The 17,306-nt window shown below is 52.0% G+C and overlaps 1 protein-coding gene across 5 annotated transcripts in view; it reads left to right on the forward strand.

Annotated features, from left to right (window-relative positions):
* The first annotated feature begins 6,550 nt into the window (after positions 1 to 6,550).
* LHPP (phospholysine phosphohistidine inorganic pyrophosphate phosphatase) overlaps positions 6,551 to 17,306 on the forward strand; it is a 136,591-nt gene continuing 125,835 nt past the window's right edge. Inside the window, exon 1 of one of the 5 annotated variants that reach the window (XM_051982681.1) lies at positions 6,551 to 7,117. In XM_051982681.1, the coding sequence (XP_051838641.1) occupies positions 6,720 to 7,117 (398 nt within the window). In that variant the 5' untranslated portion in view covers positions 6,551 to 6,719. The remainder of the gene's footprint in view (positions 7,118 to 17,306) is intronic. The other 4 variants (XM_051982680.1, XM_051982683.1, XM_051982678.1 and 1 more) reach the window with 4 other exon arrangements.

Below are 17,306 nucleotides of genomic sequence, written 5' to 3' on the forward strand. Positions count from 1 at the left end.
CCTCCAGTCCATTTCCTTTGCTCTGCAGCTTTGCTACTATACCTATTCTCCTTAATCTTTATCTACTCTATGCTTCCTTGATGCTTACAAACATTCCAATATAGCCTCCATTAAAAAAAAAAAAAAAAAAGGATGTGTGTGTTTGTGTGTATCTGACCATTCCAATGAGCTAACTTCCTGTATGTCTCCTCTTCACAGCTAAACTCCTACAGAAAGATGTTTCCATTGGGCACCTGTACTTCCTCACTGTATTCTAAACCATCAAAGGATTTTGACCTATCAGTCAGCTGAAATTACTCTCTTCAAAGTTGCCAATGATTTTTAAAACTCTTTTTGATGCTATTTTCAGTTCTGAATTCTCTCCCTCCTGCTTCCACCTTCTACACTCATTGAGAAGGCAAGAAAAACAAAACCCATATCAAATTTGTATAGTCAAGCAAAATAAATCCCTGTATTAGTCATAGGAAAAAAGTAAGAACATACATTTTAATCTGTGCCCAGAGACTATCACCCCTCTGTTGAGAGGTGGGCACTAAATGTTATCATAAGTCCTTTAGAAGGGTGTTAGATGTGCTATTCACAGGGCTTAAATCTTTCAAGGTTATTTATCTTTGCCAATGATCTTTTCTCTTTTCTTCTTTTTTCAACATTAAAAAAAAATTCAAGTTCTAAATAATCTTTCTCCCCCAGCCCTTCCCCCACTCATTGAGAAGGCAAGCAATGTAGTGTCCATTATACATGTGAAATCATGCAAAACACATTTCCATATTAGCCATGTCACCAGAGTGGGGGGAAGGGGGGAGGAAGACAAGAAAAATAAAGTAAAAAAAAAATGTTCTTCCATCACAAAGAGGGCAGAAGTTCTATATAAAGATGGAGAGCAGTTTTTATCATGGGTCCTTTGACGCTGTCTTGGATTAAAGTCTTGGTCAGAGCAGCTAAGTCTTTCACAGTTGATCATAGTTACAATATTGCTGTTACTGTGTACATTATTCTGGTTCTGTTCACTTTGCTTTGCATGAGTTCGTATAAATCTTCCCAGGGTTTTTCTGAAACCTGGCCTTTCATCATTTCTTTAAAAAATATTTTCATTTGTTTAGTTAAATATGTCCCAGTTATATGTCAAATTTTTTAACAACCATTTTTAAAATTAAGTTCCAAATGATCTCCTTTCTTCCTGCTGTTCTCCTTCCTTGAGAAGGCAAGCAATTTGCTATCTATTATACATATGAAGCCATGCAAAACACGTTTTCATGTTAGCTATATTGCAAAAGAAAACACAAAAATCAAGAAAGATCATTTTAAACAGTATGTTTCAATATGTATTCAGCGTATATCAGTTCTCTCTTTGGAGATGGAGAGCATTTTCCATCATGGGTCCTTTGGAATTGTATCATTGTCTTATATAGTTGCTAAACCTTTCCACAGTTGGTAATTGTTACAATGTTGTTCTTATTTTGTATTATGTTCTATTTCTGCTCCCTTCGCTTTGCATGAGCTCATGTTAAGTCTTTCCAGGTTGTTCTGAACCCATCCTGTTCCTCATTTCTTATAGCAAAATAATATTCCATCACAAACATATACAACTTATTTGGTCATTCCCCAAATGATGGATATCCCCTTGATTTCTAATTCTTAGTCACTACAAAAAGAACTGATTATATATATAAAGTATTATGTATGTATGTCCTTTTTTCTTTTCTTTGATCTCTTTGAGATAGATCTAATAGTGGTATTGCTGGATCAAAGAATATGTACAGTTTCATAGCTCTTTGGACACAATTCCAAATTCCTCTCTAGAATGATTGGCCCAGTTCATAACTTCACCATCAGTGCATAAGTGTCACTTTTTTTTTCATATCCTCTTCAATATTTGCCATTTTCCTTTTCTGACATCTTAGCCAATTTGATAGGTGTGAGATAATATCTTAGGGTTGTTTTAATGTAGATTTCTCTAGTCAGTAGTGATTTACTGCACTTTTTTTCATGACTATTGATTTGATTTTTCTTCTGATAACTGCTTACTTTTATATTCTCTGACCATTTATCAATTGAGGAATGGCTCTTATTTTTTGTAAATTTGTTCCCTATATATTTGAGAAATGAGACTTTTATCAAACTCTTTGAAAAATTTCTTTCCATCACCACCCCACCAGTATTTTGTTTGTTTTCTCATTTTTTTGGCTGAATTGGTTTTGTTTATATAAAAACTTTCTAATTTCATAGAATCAGAATTATATATTTCACCTCTCACGATCTTTTCTCCTGTTTTGGTCATTATCCATAATTCTATGGGGTACATTTTCCATGCTTCCCTAAGTTGCTTATATCATCTTTTAGGTCTAACTTATTTACCTCTTTTGACCTTGTCTTGGTATTTAGTGAGATATTAGCCTATCCTAGTTTTTGCCAGAACACTTTCTAGTTTTCCTGGCAGTTTTTATCAAATAGCAAGTTCTTGACACAAAAGCTTGGATCTTTGGGTTTATCAAACACTAGATAACTGATCACTTGCCTCTCTACACTGTGCAACTAATCTATTCCACTGATCCACAATCCCATTTCTTAACTAGTACCAGATTGTTTCAATAATTACTGCTTTGTAATATAGTTTGAAATCTGGTACTACTAAGCAGTCTTCTTTCACTTCCTTCCCTCTCTCCCCCCACCCCAAGGATTCCCCTGATATTCTTAATTTTTTATGCTTCTAGATGATTTTAAAAAATGTTTAGCTCTATAAAATAATTTTTAGTAGTTTGTTATGGCACTGGATAAGTAAATTAATTTAGAGAGAATTGTATTTTTTTTTTATTTTGGCTCAACCTACCCATGAGCAATTAGTGTATCTCCAGATATTTAACTGTCTTTATGTGAAAAATATTTTGCAGCTGTATTTAAATAGTTTCCTAGAGTGCCTTGGCAACTATACTCCCAATTAAGAAAGGGGGAGACTGAAAAAAGAAAAGGCAGGTTGAAGGAGGTGGGGTCAGAAGAAAAACACTGGTGAAGAGGGAAAGGGTGAAAGGAGAAAGAAAAGCATAACTTAGGGGAAATAGTATGGTGGGAACTACAGAGTTCGTGTCTTAACTGTGAATGTGGATGGGGTGAACTCTTGTGAGTATACTGCCAAGCATTTTATATTGTCAGCAGTTTTTTTTTTTTTAATGAAATTTCTCTTTCTAGCTCTTCCTGCTGGGTTTTGTTGGTAATACAGAGAAATGCTGATCATTTATATGGGTTTACCAATGATCTCTTAATTGCATTTCCTCAATATTTATACTTCTTGATAACTCAGAAACTTTTGGTAGTAATGATCACTTTCTGATTTACTCTCTTCCCTCTGCAGGTTTGGGACACCACTCTTCTGTTCATTTGATCACTCCTCAGAGATAATATAGGAGACCCATTGTTTATCATGTAAATCCATTCACAACCTTACCCCTTTCCTTTCCATTCTTTTTATACTTTTCGCTCTCCTCTATGAGTAGTGCTCCTGGACTCTATAAGCTAGGTAATTTCCTGGTTGTTTCCTGCTCATAGCCCTCCATCCACCCTCCCTCCTCACTCTCACTTCTTGACTTCCCTATATACAAGATTCCCCCCCCTCCCCACCATTTCATCTTCTGCAAAGAGCTTTTCCCCATCCTTCCCTGAGATTGTCTTCCATTCGACACTATGAATATCTAGCTTTGTGGTTGCTGTTGTTCAGTCATGTCTGACTGTTAATGACCCCATGGTTTGTGACCATGGTACAACAAGTCATTCTATTCTCCACTATCTCTTGATGTCTGTCCAAATCCATCGTCATTGTTTCCATGACACTATCTGTTCATCTCATTCTCTGCTGTCCCATTTTCCTCTTGTCTTCAATCTCTCCCCACCTCAGGGAGGTCCCATCTTCTTATTATGTGGCCAAAGTACTTAAGCTTCAGCTTCAATATTTGACCTTCTAGTGAATAGCCTGAATTAATTTCTTTAAAGGTTGACAGATTTGATCTCTTTGCTGTCCTTCTCCAAAGTCTTCTCCAACACCACAGTTCAAAAATGTTGATTCTATGGCACTGCAGCTTTCCTTAGAGTCCAATTTTCACAGCTTTTTTTTTTCTTTCCTTTTTTTTTTTTTTTTTTTTTTTGCTACTGGAAAAACCATACTTTCAACTACATAGATCTTTGTTACAAGGTGATGTTTCTGTGTTTTAGTATCATGGCTGTAGTCAGTATCTGCAATGATTTTTGAGCCTAAGTATATAAAATTTGACAATGCTTCCATTTCTTCTCCCTTGGTTTGCCAGGAAGTGAAGGGGACCAATTGTCAAGATCCTAGTTTTTTTGATATTAAGCTTCAAGTCAGCTTTGACACAATCCTCTTTCATCCTCATCAAGGGGCTTCTTAATCCCCCTTCACTTTCTGACATCAGAATCGCATCATCTGTATATGTAAGATGTTGATATTTTCTCCAGCAACCTTCATTCTAGCTTTTTGTTCCATCCATCCTGTTATTTCATATAACGTAATATGAATTGAATAGATAAGGGAACAATATACCGCTTTATTATATTCTTTTTACAATCTAAAAGCAGTTTTTCTATATTTGGTTTTTAACTATTGCTTCTTGGCCTGCATACAGATTCCTCAGGAGACAAGTAAGATGATCACCTTTCATTTCCATGAGGAATTGCCATATCTTGAAAAAAATTATTTATTTTAAATTAATAAATATTGCCATAACAAAGTATAATGAAAAAAAGGTGATTGCAATGAAACAACAAATCTGGCTGGACCAACTCACAATTCTACCAGCAATGAATTAGTGTCCTGATTTTTTCCATATCCCCTCAAACATCTGTCACTTTCCCCTTCAATTATTTTAGCAAATCTGATGAGCATAAAATAATATCTCGGAACAGCTACGTGGTACAGTACAGAGCACCAGCTTGGAAGTCAGGAGGACCTGAGTTCAAATGTGATCTCAGACACTTAACTGTGTGACCCTGGGCAAGTCACTTGATCCCAATTGCCTCAGGGGAAAAAAAGATATCTCAAGGTTGTTTTAATTTGCATTTCTCTAATCAATAATGATTTAGAGCAGAGCTTCTTTTAACTTTTTCTACTTGTGGCTCCTTTTTGCCCAAGAAAATTTTACTTGTATATATATTAAAGATACATAGATCATGTCGATCATAATTTTGGCCCCACATGATCCCATATGGGGTCATAACCCGCAATCTAAAAAACTTTGGTTTTGAGTATTTTTTCATATGCCCATTTTGTTGTGATCCACACAAAAGTTTTCACGTCATCAATGAAGCAGAAGTCGAGGCTTTTCTAGAACTCCCTTCATCCCGCAAACGTTGGCATTTCGGTCTAGTTGCTCTCTCTGCCTCTTTGAAATCCAGCTTCCTCTTCTGGCTGGGGTAACTTTGCCGGAGTGGGAAATGGCCCAGTGCACCTGAGCCTTCTTTGGCCCTGCCCTGCTTTAGGATTGGGACATAACTGATCTCTTCCATCCCTGCGGCCTGTGTGCCGGCGTCCCCAGGGTAGCATCATCGTGTAGGCTCCTGCTTATTCCTTAGCCCTCTGTCTCTCACCAGAACGGGAGCTCTGAAGCGGGGACCACGTGTTTGCCTCTTTCCAAATCCCCGGCGCCAGAAACAGAAGGGCTGAAGCCAGGCTCGGGAGGTGGTGTTTCTTAGGCAGCGGCACCGGCCTGAGCCTAGAGGGAAGTCGGGGAAGCTAAGACTTAAGGAGGGGAAGGATTAAGTCTCCCACTAGGCCTGGGGGAGCCCCCTCTGCAAGGGCTTATGGGAAACGGAAGGGTGTTTTTGTTTGTTATCTCAGATGGAACAGGGGCTGGGGCGGGGGTGCCGGAGAAGGGGAAGGAGGTGGCGCTGATTAGGGTTCGTTTGTAGACTGACTCAGGGAGATAAGATGGGGGGAGGGGATGGATTAAGAGCCAACAGTCACCTTCATTTTACAGAGACCGAGTAGGAGGCAGAGGAGAGACTCAAACCCCCAAGGGGCCACCTCGGGGCCCCCCAGGCCGGGCTTCAAGATTACAGCAAAGTCCCCGGCCCTGCGGAAGGGGGTGGGCCAAAAGACCCGTGCCCACAGTGCTTCGGGCTAGTCAGTCCCCAGTTTCTAGAGCTAGGGTCCAGCAAGCACGCCCTGAGCGCGCCAAGCCCACAATCCCTTGCGCTCACTCGGGGGAATGTCCCTGAGCGGTCTAGCGGCCGCAAGCACGACGTCATCACCGGGAGCAGACGTCAGTCAGAGACAGCCCCGCCACAGCGGATCTGCCCGAGCCGCTTGGTGCAGCCCCCCGCCTCCGGGTAGCCCTGCCCAAGCCACTTCCCCCCTTGTTGGATCCCTGACTCGGGTCTCTGGCTGCTCCCGGGGTAGAGGCTGGATCTGTCTGACTAAGCGTCAGGGAAGCACCTACTACGAGCCAAGCACCTACTGTGTGCTGAGCTCCAGAGAGAGGCAAACACAGCTCCGGCCCGCCAAGAGCTTCCAGTCTAATGGGGGGAGGGGAGCGTGTGCAGGCCTCACGTCATGTGACCCGCTCAGTGGTGGGCACCGCGCATGACACATAGTCGGAGCTTAAATAATGCTCGTTCCCTCCCCTTCCCCGCTTCCTCCACTTAACAGAGGAGGAAACTGAGGCACACGGGGACAGGAACGCCCTTCCTGAAGTCGCTGGGTAGTCAGTGAGCCGCGGATGGGCTTTAGTAGCTCCCCAGGATGGAAGATCAATGACGTAAACGGGGGCGGGAGAACTCCTCAGGGCAAAGTGACTCAGATTACCCCCCCCCAACAGCTTTGCCCCCTTCTTGGAGACTACATTACCCAGGAGCCTCTGCTCACACCCCATTTCCCCACCCGCAGGCGGTCCTCCCTATGGACTACATTTCCCAGAAGCCTCTGCTCCCATCACGCCCCCCGGAAGGTCACCAGGGTTAACGGAGCTAGGAGAACGATGGCGGCGGCGGTGACAGCGGCGTGGGCGCAGCGGCTGGCGGGCGTGCGCGGGCTGCTGCTCGACATCTCCGGGGTGCTCTACGACGGCGGCGATGGCGGTGGCACGCCCATTCCCGGCTCCATCGAGGCCGTGGCCAGGTGCGAGGGGCGGGGGGGAGGGGGCGGAGAGTGATCGGGGGACTGCCGCAAGCTTCGAGGGGCGGAGCTTGTGGAACGTTGCCCGGGAGACTGTGGACGCCGTGGACTGCCGGGAGTGCGCGCGCAACATGGAGCGTTGTCGTGAGCGTGGCGGGGGCGTCGAGTTGGGGCTGCCGGAGTCTGACTATGCTTTGTGGGGTTCTGGGAGAAAGACTTAGAGACTGGGGAGAGCGGGTGCGGCGCGGCTACGGGGGGTAGGGGGAAGGGGTGCGCTGGCCCTCGCCTCGAGGTTTTCACTCTGAGTTCGAGAGGGAGCCCCGTTAATTCTTGTCTTTGAACTTGCCCAGCGTAGCGTACAGGTGACCCGGTCGGGCTGGGATGGCCAGGACAGTTGGCTTTTGGGGGGGACGGGGAGCCTTTGAAAGATCTCTGGGTACCAGCCCCTCCCCCCAGGTCAGGCTGGAGGTTACTTTGGTGGGGGAGGGGAATCCATCCCCTCTTGCAGACAAAGCTGGAGTGGGGGTGGGGGGAACTGCCCAAGGTCACTCTGCTAGGAAGTGTCCGAGGCGATCTGTGGGGTCCCCCGGCGAGGGCTGGAACGTGGGCGCGGCTGGGGCCGACGGCTTGGTCCGGATGCCCTTTTCAGCTCCCGAATCCGTGGTCCCCAGGGTCTGTGTGTGACCCCGGGCCGGGCATTGCCGCCCGACCTTCAGTTCCTTCTGCCAGGGTGCGGGACCCGGCCGCCTCGGCCCCTGGTGGGCGCCTGCACAAGTGCGTCGGCAGCGAGGGTTGCAGTGTGGGTGACAAGGCTGTGCCTAATGCCCCTTCTTGTGGGTGGGACTCACAGCAGACCCCTTGAATTGACGCTTTCCGTTTTACAGATGAGGAAACTGAGACTCGGAAGCTGAGTCCGGGAGGTTAGGGCTCCGAGGCTGCATTTGGGGGCGGCTCCTTTCTGCGGCAGCTGCAGGAAGCCGGAAATAGAAAATGATCAGGGGTCAGCAAGAGGAGGAGCGCTCCCGGCGGGCAGGGGGCCGGGCATGGAATGGGGGCTCTGGGATCCCTCCGTGGGGCCCGGGCCACGTTCCTGCCCCGGGCTCCGAGTCCCGCCTGCCCAAGGAGGACGTCGGGCTCTTCCAGGCCCAGACGCGGGCTCCTCGAAAACAAGTCCAAGCAGGGGGGCGCCTCGTCCTCGGACCGTCCCGGTGTGTCCGGCCTTGCCCTGTCTCTGCCCCGGCCCGGCCGTGTCTGCAGCGCTCCTCCTGCCGGCAGAGCCGGGCACAGGGCGCGGGCTTCTGCTCCATCCTGACGCCCCCCGGCTGTGCAGCTTCTGCAGGGGGGCGGGGAGCCCGGCCTCTGCTTCAGGGAGGGGACCCCCTGGCAGCCCCCGGGGCTGGGTCAGTCCCTCCTGCTCTCACAAAGTGCGCCTGGCCGGGCATTAATAAATGCTGGTGAACTGGACTGACCTGAATTCGGGGGCCCTGAAGCTTTCTGCCGTTGCCCCTCAGTGGGTGCCCGTGCACCTGGTGCCTCCCATGCGCACGCGGCCCAAGCAGAGCAAACACCTGCGCAGCGCGGGGTCAGTCTCCTGAGGAACGGGGGGCACCCCGCACAAAAGCCCGGAGGTGGGGAGTGGGCGCGGCCAAGGCCCTCAGCTGCCTCCTGGGGCCAGCAAGGAGCTGTGCGTCTGCTGGTGCATTTAAAGCTGGCCTTGGCCGGAAGAGCAGAGCATTTGTTAAGCCCCTGATCTCCCTGGGCAGGGCCTCAGTTTCCCCATCTCATTCTAAGGGGAAGTTTGGCTGGGAGCAGAGTGGGGACGTGAGGGCGGGAGTCCCTCGGCTTCACTTACTCCTCGGGTGAGTCCCCTGGAGACCCCGGGGCCCCAGCTTCCCCAGAGACCTCCCGCACTTATTTCTTTGGGCCTCCCTGGGAGGCCCAAGTCTGGGAGCATGAGCGAGGGGAGTCCCCCGGCTTCACTTGCTCCTCGGGTGACTGGGCTAGCCCTGGAGGCTCCTGGTCCTCCCTGGGAGGCCCGAGTCTGCAGGCCTGAGGGTCTCACCTGGGAGGCCGGGCCCGGGCCCACATTTCCCGCATTTGGGCCTCGTACGTTTGTCTCGCTCAGCAGAAGCTTAGTTCTGATGCTGCTCCTGCTCTCAGGACTGGGCGGGGGGGGGGGGGGGAGTAGAGGGGAGGGGGCGGCTTCCTGAGTGGGGTCAGTTGTGGGGCCATAAACAGGTGGGTGGCGGCCGGGTCCTCGGCCCTCAGCCACCATTGATCGGCCTGCGGGGGGGGGGGGGGTTTCTCTGCAGTCCCCCGACTGCCTTCATATGCACGGTTCCTTTTGAAGTCCCCTTAGAAGAGCATCCCCGCCAGGAGCCCGCGCGGAGCAGGAAGGCTCTCTGAGCTGGGGGGGAAGCCCGGGGTGGGAGGGCCGCCCGATGCCCCCTTCTCCAGCTCTGTCCCCAGCGGAGGGCCAGGAACGGGCTCGGAGGTGTCCGGGGCTCCCCCTCCTTCCCAGGGGCTGATGGGGGCGGCAGGGCCTGGGCGGTCCCGGGCATCCCGTCTGAGATCAGCTCCTGGTTCGTCCGAAAACTGGGGCCGGAGTTCAGCCAGACTGAGTGGGGCTCCTGGCCTTCCCGCCCTGACTCTGTGACCCCTGATTCCCGGGCAGCAGAGTGGCCGCCATCTTCTGGGGGGCGCTCGGCCCTCGGCACTGAAGGAAGATGCTGAGCTGGCTTTGTCCATGCTCTTGTGGTGAAAGGCAGGGGGGTCGCGTGGAGTCCCAGCCCCGATTGGTGCAAAGTTGTTTGTAAACTTGGGGTGACAACGCCCCAAACCGTCATGGACTCACCGCTCGGGGCTGCCCGGGCGGTGCCATCTGGGGTGCCCCGGGTGCCCAGGAAGGGAGGGGCCCCAGGACGGCCCTTTCTCCTGGAAGGGGGGGCTCAGTCTGATTGATTCCCCGAGAGAAGCTATTCATTCTTCCCGTTTGAAGTGGGGGCCTCGGCTGTTAGAGGCAGAAGGCAGTTAAGTGTCTGTAAAGGCCGGGCCGGGCGGCGGGCGGCCCTCCCCGCGGGCTGCCGTTTACAGCTGTGCGAGGAGCTCCGCGGGGCCATTAGCATCGGCATCTGAAAGGCCGGCCTGGCTGGACGTTTACAACATCCTGTGGCCGCCCCCTCCCCGCATCTGTCAGCCGGGCCCCCGACCGGGATCTGTCACGAGGGGCCGGCAGCTGGGCGGCCGCGTCCGAGCCGGGCAGCCGTCGTAAAACCATTCTGGGCGGCCCTCGAGGCCGGCCCGAGCCACAGCTGCCACCCCCCCCCCCCACCCGGGTCCTGTGGCCTTGGGCAGGGCGCCCCTTCACTGCCCCCCGAGGGCTGGCAGAGACCTTGGAGGCAGGACCTGTGCCCTCCTTTATCCTGGGGTTTGCTGTCATTTAAGAAATCGTGTCCAGACTCCGGGAGCCCACTTGGGGGTGGCCTTGGCAGATGCACCGGAGGGGTCTCCCCTTCTTCCTCCAGCCCATTGTACAGAAGGACTCACACAGCTGGTGCCGGGGGCTCCCGTGTGTCCCCGGTGGTACATCCGCCAGAAGGAGGCAGAGAAGTGGGCAGGGAGGGGGTGGGGGCACTCAGGCCCCAGCCCCTCTGAGGCCCTGTGGCGGCGTCTGCCCGAGGCTCACCTGCTGTGGGACCCTCTTGGCCCTGCCAGGGGCGGGCCGGGCTCCGGCCTGAGCCCACCTAGAGATCATCCAGGGCCTCCTCAGAGATCCGGGCTTCCAGCTGGCAGGGGCTGCCAGGGTCAGGGGACAGAGCTGTGGAGAGAGACCTCGGGCCCAGGGGCCCGGTCCCTGAGGCCTCCCCTGCCCGTCCTGGCGGGATCTGAGGAGTCGAGGTCTTAGCCAAGTCTTTGTAGTAACAGCTACGGCTCCACGACGGCCCTGGCTCTGCTGAGGATGAGGAGGGTGGTTCCTGGTACCTAGGGGGCTCCCAGGGCGCCCCCTCCCCCCTCCCCAGAGAACCCTTTGCTTTCCCAAGAAGCAGCTTAGCAAAACCGGCTCAGGGCCGAGGCCCTCTGTGGCATCCGGGGCCTGCCCCTCTACCAGGGAGGCCATGGCCACGGTTCAGAAACAACAGGGGCCTCAGCAGCCGCCCCCTCCCAGTCACACCAGAAACGGGCCCCCCCCCGAGACCCCCAAACTTTGTCTCAAGATCTCTAGGAGGCCCCCTGCCCAAGGTTCCTCGGGGCCCTTTTGGAGAAGTGCGGGGTTCACCCGGAGCCTGAACTTGCCCCTTGGCCCTGCACGATTCTGGGGCCCCCCTCTGGGTCTCTGATTTTGTGAGATGAGACCCTTGGGAATCAGGCTCTCGGAGCCCCTGAGGATCTGCCTGAGGAGCAGCACCGGGGGCAGGGGAAGTTAATGGAGCCTGAGCCCCCCCTCCCCCCTCATGGCCGAGGCAGGAAAGCAGCCACATCAAAGCCGGGGAGGGGGCTGGGGCTGCCCGGGCCAATCTCCTTTACTGCTGGGAGAACAAGAGGGGCCAGGAGATCTTCTCTCTCTTTGATGGTCCCATTACCTTGGAGGAAGCCCGTGTGTCCCTGCGTCCATCCTCCCTGCCCGGATCCTCCCCGACCTGCTGGCCCTCCTCACCTCCCTCTGTGCTCCCCACCCCCCAAGGACCTCAGAACTTCCTCTGGTCTCATTCTAGGCCTTAAGTTAGGGGTCTCCCTGCCCCCCAGCCCCCCCCAGCTCCTAACTGCAGGACGGAGAAGAGTTAGAACTGCCCATCCTCAGATCAACTCCTCAATCAACATTTATTAAGCGCTTACCATGTGCCAGATGCTATGCTAGTTATTGGGGAGTCTAGGTGAGAATTCAGTCTAATGAGCATTTATTAAGTGCCTGCTGTGTTCCAGGGGTGGATCTAAAGAACGAAGCCATTGCTGCTATTGTGTTCTCTTGGGAGAGACAGCAGGTACTTACAAAGGGCGGGGACACTCCCAGTGCCATTGCTAACCGGGAGGACGAGAGGGATGGTAGAGCTGAGGAGACACCGCTAGGACAAAGGTGGGAGACGGGGGAGCCGCGTGTAAGAGCAGAGGGAAGACCGGTTTGGCTGCTCGGGGAAGGACACTGAGGTTGCTGGTCTGCTGTGAAGGGGCTTAGAAGGCAGGGACAGTGGTAGAATAGGCCGGAAGCGGACTGCGGGGAGCCGAGGGTTTATTGGGAGGGGCCGGGGGTGCTTAGGACTTAAAGGGCTTTTGGTCCCCCTCCCCTCACTTCACAGGAGACGTGTTTGAGGCAGGAAGTGGAATGGGGGGTGCTGAGGGTTCCCTGGCCAGTGTCGGGGGCTCCACACCTCTCCCCTAAAGCCCGCACCATGGCACGATCCGGGGTGACCGGGGCGGGCCAGACTCTCAGACTCAGACCCTGGAGCTGCCACTTGCAGCTGTGTGATCTTGGGCTTTCAGGTTTTTAGAATGTTTTTGGGGGGATTCCTGCGGAAGGAGTGGGGGTCAGTGCGTGCCGTGGAACCCCCCAGGCTGAGCTCTTAGGGCCCAGGATCCAGGGGCCGAGGGAACACAGCAAAGCCCCCAAACCCCAGCCTCTCTCCATCCCTGCTCCCACTTTCCAGGACTCTCCTCAGTCCTGGGGGCTCAGTTCTTGCTGCAATACCTAGGGCAGGTCGCATCTCTGGTCTCGGTTTCCCCCTTTGTAAAAAAAAAAAAAAGCCACTTGGGTTGGATAATTAACTCCTCAGGCCGCCTCTTTCTATAGAACCAGTGAGGGCACAGGACAAAAGCCCTTGCCATTCGATTGGGTTGGTAAGTTCAGAGAATCTCGACCCGGAAGGGGCTCATCTGCTGGACCTCCCTGGCCAACCCCAGGAGTTATCGGATGTCTCAATCATTTCCATCCCCCTCCCCCCATCCCAACAGACACAGAAACCCCGCCCAGCAACAGCCTCTGCTTGGGTATGTCTCACTGTGCCCCATAATCCTCCACCTTTCTGCCAGGATAAGGGAGGAATTTTTTTTGGAAAGTTTTTTTTTTTTTATTCTAAATGTAACCACTAAATACAGATGTTCCCTGGTATTTACTGGACTAGAAAAGGATTGTTCATGAACCTGGGGCTCTTTTGTAGCTGCTGCTTTTCTTTTACAATATGTAATAAATTCATTCTCTAACTTTAATCTGAGCTTCATTTGGTCTTTATTTCTTGTAAAAATTCAAAAAATGCTCAGTGACTTCTCTCGTTCCCCCTTTTATTCTCTCCCCTCCTTCCCCCCCTCCCTTCTCTCTTCTCCCCCCTCCATCTTCCCCCTCCCTCACCATCCCTGCCCCCTTTATCTTCTCTGTTCTGAGAAGAAGGGGAGCCTGGGAGTCAGCCATTGCTATTCGAAGCTGCTGCAAAGGATGCACCTTGATCTGTGCCCTTTGGGGCCTTGGGTAGCGATGGGGTGGATGGGCAAAGCTGAGAACACTGCGAGGGCCATGCCCTAGGACCATGAGGTCATTGCTTACAAACACGCTGTCCCTGCTGTGCCCGCCTTGTGCCAGCCCTGCCCGCCGCTCTCTCAGCCACTGTTAGTGTGCCTGCTTCAGACTCAGTCTGTCAGCCTTCGTGACGGCCACGGAGCCCCTCCCTTCCCGGCTTGTCGTATCGGACCGAGGGCTTCCCGAGGGCGAGGCCTGGCCTGCTGGCTTTGGTTTGTGTCCCGGTGCCCGATGCCCGGCGGCCCCTCCCGTGCCTCCGCCTCTGCTTTGGTCCTCGCACGGATCTGAGAGTGTGTGTTCTTTCTGTCACGTTTCCCCTTTCCTGTTACCCCCCCCCCCCCCCCCGTGCTCTCTGCTTTGGCTGTTGGTTGAATAGAACCGGGAGGTTCCTTCCAGTCCTTCCCCTATCCCAGTTTTACACAGGAGGAAACTGAGGCCCAGAAGGGCCCTGACTTGCCCAGGATCACACAGCTGCACGTGGCCGAGCAGAGATTCCAACTGAGCTCTTCCTACTGCTGTTCCTTTGGGGGGGTTGGGAGGGGCAGAACATGGACCCTGGGAAGTGAGTTCAGGGGAACTGGGGGGGGGGATGGAGGAAGGGACACCCACCCACACTCATATACACTCACACACACTCACACTCACACACACTCACACACACACTCACACTCACACTCACACACACATATACCCAGCCTAGAAAGAGGTAGCCTGAGGACCGGGAGGGCACAAGTAGCTGTAAAGTCAGCCGACAAAGCGCTGGACAGCTCCAGGCTGGGGGCTGAGGAAGGCCCGGAGTTTGTGCCTTGGAGAGTGAAGGGGCCAAGTGCTCCGGAGGGAGGGGCGCCCGTTCTGTGGGCGGGCCTAAGCGGGGCCACGAGCTCGCTCTTTACATTATTGTGACTGGGTTCCAGGAGAACTGATTTCCTGTGGAATCCTAACGCTTTATTTCTGTTCCTGTGGAAACCTGGTTCTACCAGACCTGGGGAGTCCCTGGCACACAAGCCTTAAGAAGCCCTGCACTGGCCACATCCTCATTTTGCAGAAAAGGAAACTGAGGGCCACTGTTCACCCCTCCCCATCTCTCAAGAGTCTAGGTCCCAGAGCGGAAGTTTGCCCGCAGGCCCCGGGCTCCAGATCTGTGCTCTTTGGGGAGGGGGGTGACCTCGAGGGGGACCTGCCCCGTGAGCTCTCCGAGTGCCTGTCCATTGTCTGTCTCCTCCTTTCTCTCCCTCCCCTGCTCCTCTTTCCCCTCTCCCCTCTCCCTCCTTCTCTGTCTCTCTTTCCAACCCCCTCCCCCTCCCCACCTCAGCATCCCCAGAGAGTAGGAACCGCCGGCTGGTGCCGCCCTTCCTGCCCATCCGGCGTGTTTATAAAACTCCCTTCCCAATGTATCGTTTAGCAAATGAGGAGCAAATAAGACAACATACATACATATATATTTATATCTATATATTTACACACATACACACACACAGACACTTTCACAGTCACACACACTCACACTCTCACACATCCACACACTCACACACTCTCCCCCCACACTCACACACTCCCCCCACTCATATACACTCACACTCACACACACACACACTCACACTCTCACACAATCACACTCCCCCCCTCAGTAACTCCCTATGTAAGTGCGGTTGTATTCCCTGTTGTTATTCTCGGTGTTCTGTGGTAGTTCGTGCGGGATTTCCCCCATTTCTCTGCTTCCATCCCCCTGGCCACGCGGGACTTATTCCCAAGGAAGCCCCCGTTTGCCACGGAGCTCGGGCTTCCCGGCGTCGAGAATCCGGGGGTTGGTAAAGCCTCCTTGGCCAGGCAGCCCCCGCTTCCGTGAACACTCCCGCCCTCTGCCAGTGCCTGTTACTCGATCTAACAATGGGGCATTGATGGCCACTGGGCCGGCGTCCCGGCGTTCTCCTTGGGTCTCTCCAGTTCTGGGGGAGCCGGGGAGACACAGGCCCTGACGAAGACGGTCCTCAGAGGGGACACTGACCACCTAGAAAGGCATGGTTGTTTCCTCTGTGGATTCTGCCATTTGGAAAGGAGAGCCCAGCCCCGGCCAGTGCCTCCTGGGCCTGGCGCCTCTCAGTGCCCCGAGGCTGTGCGTAAGGGCACTGTACTGATTCTTAAGACTAGTGGAACTTTAAGGCAATTTCTTCATTTCTCTGAACCTCAGTTTCCCCATATGTAAAATGCACTAAGTGATCTCTAAGCTCTCCCCTAACTGCATTTCCAATCCCAGGATTGCTGCAGGAAAACAAAGGCCCGGATAATTTAGTAATTCCATGTATGTGTGATTTCCCCTCAGTAATTCAGAGAACAGCCCATCTGTGACTTCTCATCCTGGCCAGCGCTTCTTGCCTTCCGTGAATTCCTTGCAGAATTCACCATCCCATAATGAAGCCAAAACAAGCAAACAAACAAAATAACAAACGAGAGCCTTCTGTGATAGAAAAATATTTCTTGGTCAGTGGATTGGGTGGAGTTTCCATATAAACCAACATGGAGAATCCTAAGATTTTGTGCTGGGAAGGACCCTACAAATGGATCATGGACCCAGCCCCTCGGTTTACACCTTAGCAAACTGAGGGCTAATCCGTCAATCGATCAGAAAACATTGATTGCGAGCCAGTCAGGGGCGAGGGCTACAAAGTCAGGTCTGTCCTCTTTGAGGGGCTTTTGCATTCCCCAGAGAGGGGAGTTCCTTGGAAAGAGTCAAGCAGCAGTTTGGGGGCCCTTCACCAGCCTTGCTGGGGGCAGTCAGTCCCCAGTGTCTCCAGTAGAAGAGCAGCATCCTGAGCTGCCAAAGAGCGTCTCCCATTTCAGCAGAAGGAGACGGAGAGTCCACAAGGTTTTATTTTGTTAGTGACGTTAAAAACACAAAGTAATTCTGTGTGAAATCCAGCCACGGAGTTCCGGAGTCTCAACAAAAACTTCCTCCCTCCCACTCTGAGGAGTTTTCACACTATCTTTTATTTTCTCTTGTTACTCTGTATCCTTGAAGAAATCTCACGATATAACAGAAAGATCTTGTCAATCAACAAGAATTTATGTAACACCTACTATGTGCTGTGCACATGCTAAGGGCTTTATAAATATTAACTCATTTAATCCTCACAAGAACCTTGGGAGGTAAGTCTGTTATTCCCATACTATACTTGAAACTAAATAAGTGTCTGAGGCTGGATTTGACGTCTCATCTTTCAAAGAAAAATAAAAGACAGAATGTGAATTGACCTAGATGGCTGCTGTATACCAACTTGTAGCATCCCCTTTTCCATCCCAAATCAGGGATGAAGTTTTTTTGGATAATCTTTTGATGAACATGATAGAATGTAAACTTCCAAAGAAACATAATGTTTCATTTTTTGTAACTCTTTCTCCCAGAGCCCAGCACAGTGCCTGGTAGACAGTAGGCGCTTAATAAATGCTTATTGGTTAGTTGATTGCCCTGTGAACTCGTTAACCTGGGCACTCGATCCCCTCCGGGCCTTCTCGTTCAGTCCAGTTTTTGTCCTTGGAGGGCCACCCATTCCCAGATGGTCAGCGACATGGGGAAATGGATGCAGCAATGGGTAGATGTTCCCCCACAGGTTCCCAATTTTCCCTGCTCAGAAACTCCCTCTGCTTCTGCATCTGCTTTCTATTTCTCCATCTCTGCCCTTTCTTCATAAATCT

Source organism: Antechinus flavipes, chromosome 2, assembly GCF_016432865.1.
Source record: "Antechinus flavipes isolate AdamAnt ecotype Samford, QLD, Australia chromosome 2, AdamAnt_v2, whole genome shotgun sequence".
Lineage (NCBI taxonomy): Eukaryota > Metazoa > Chordata > Mammalia > Dasyuromorphia > Dasyuridae > Antechinus > Antechinus flavipes.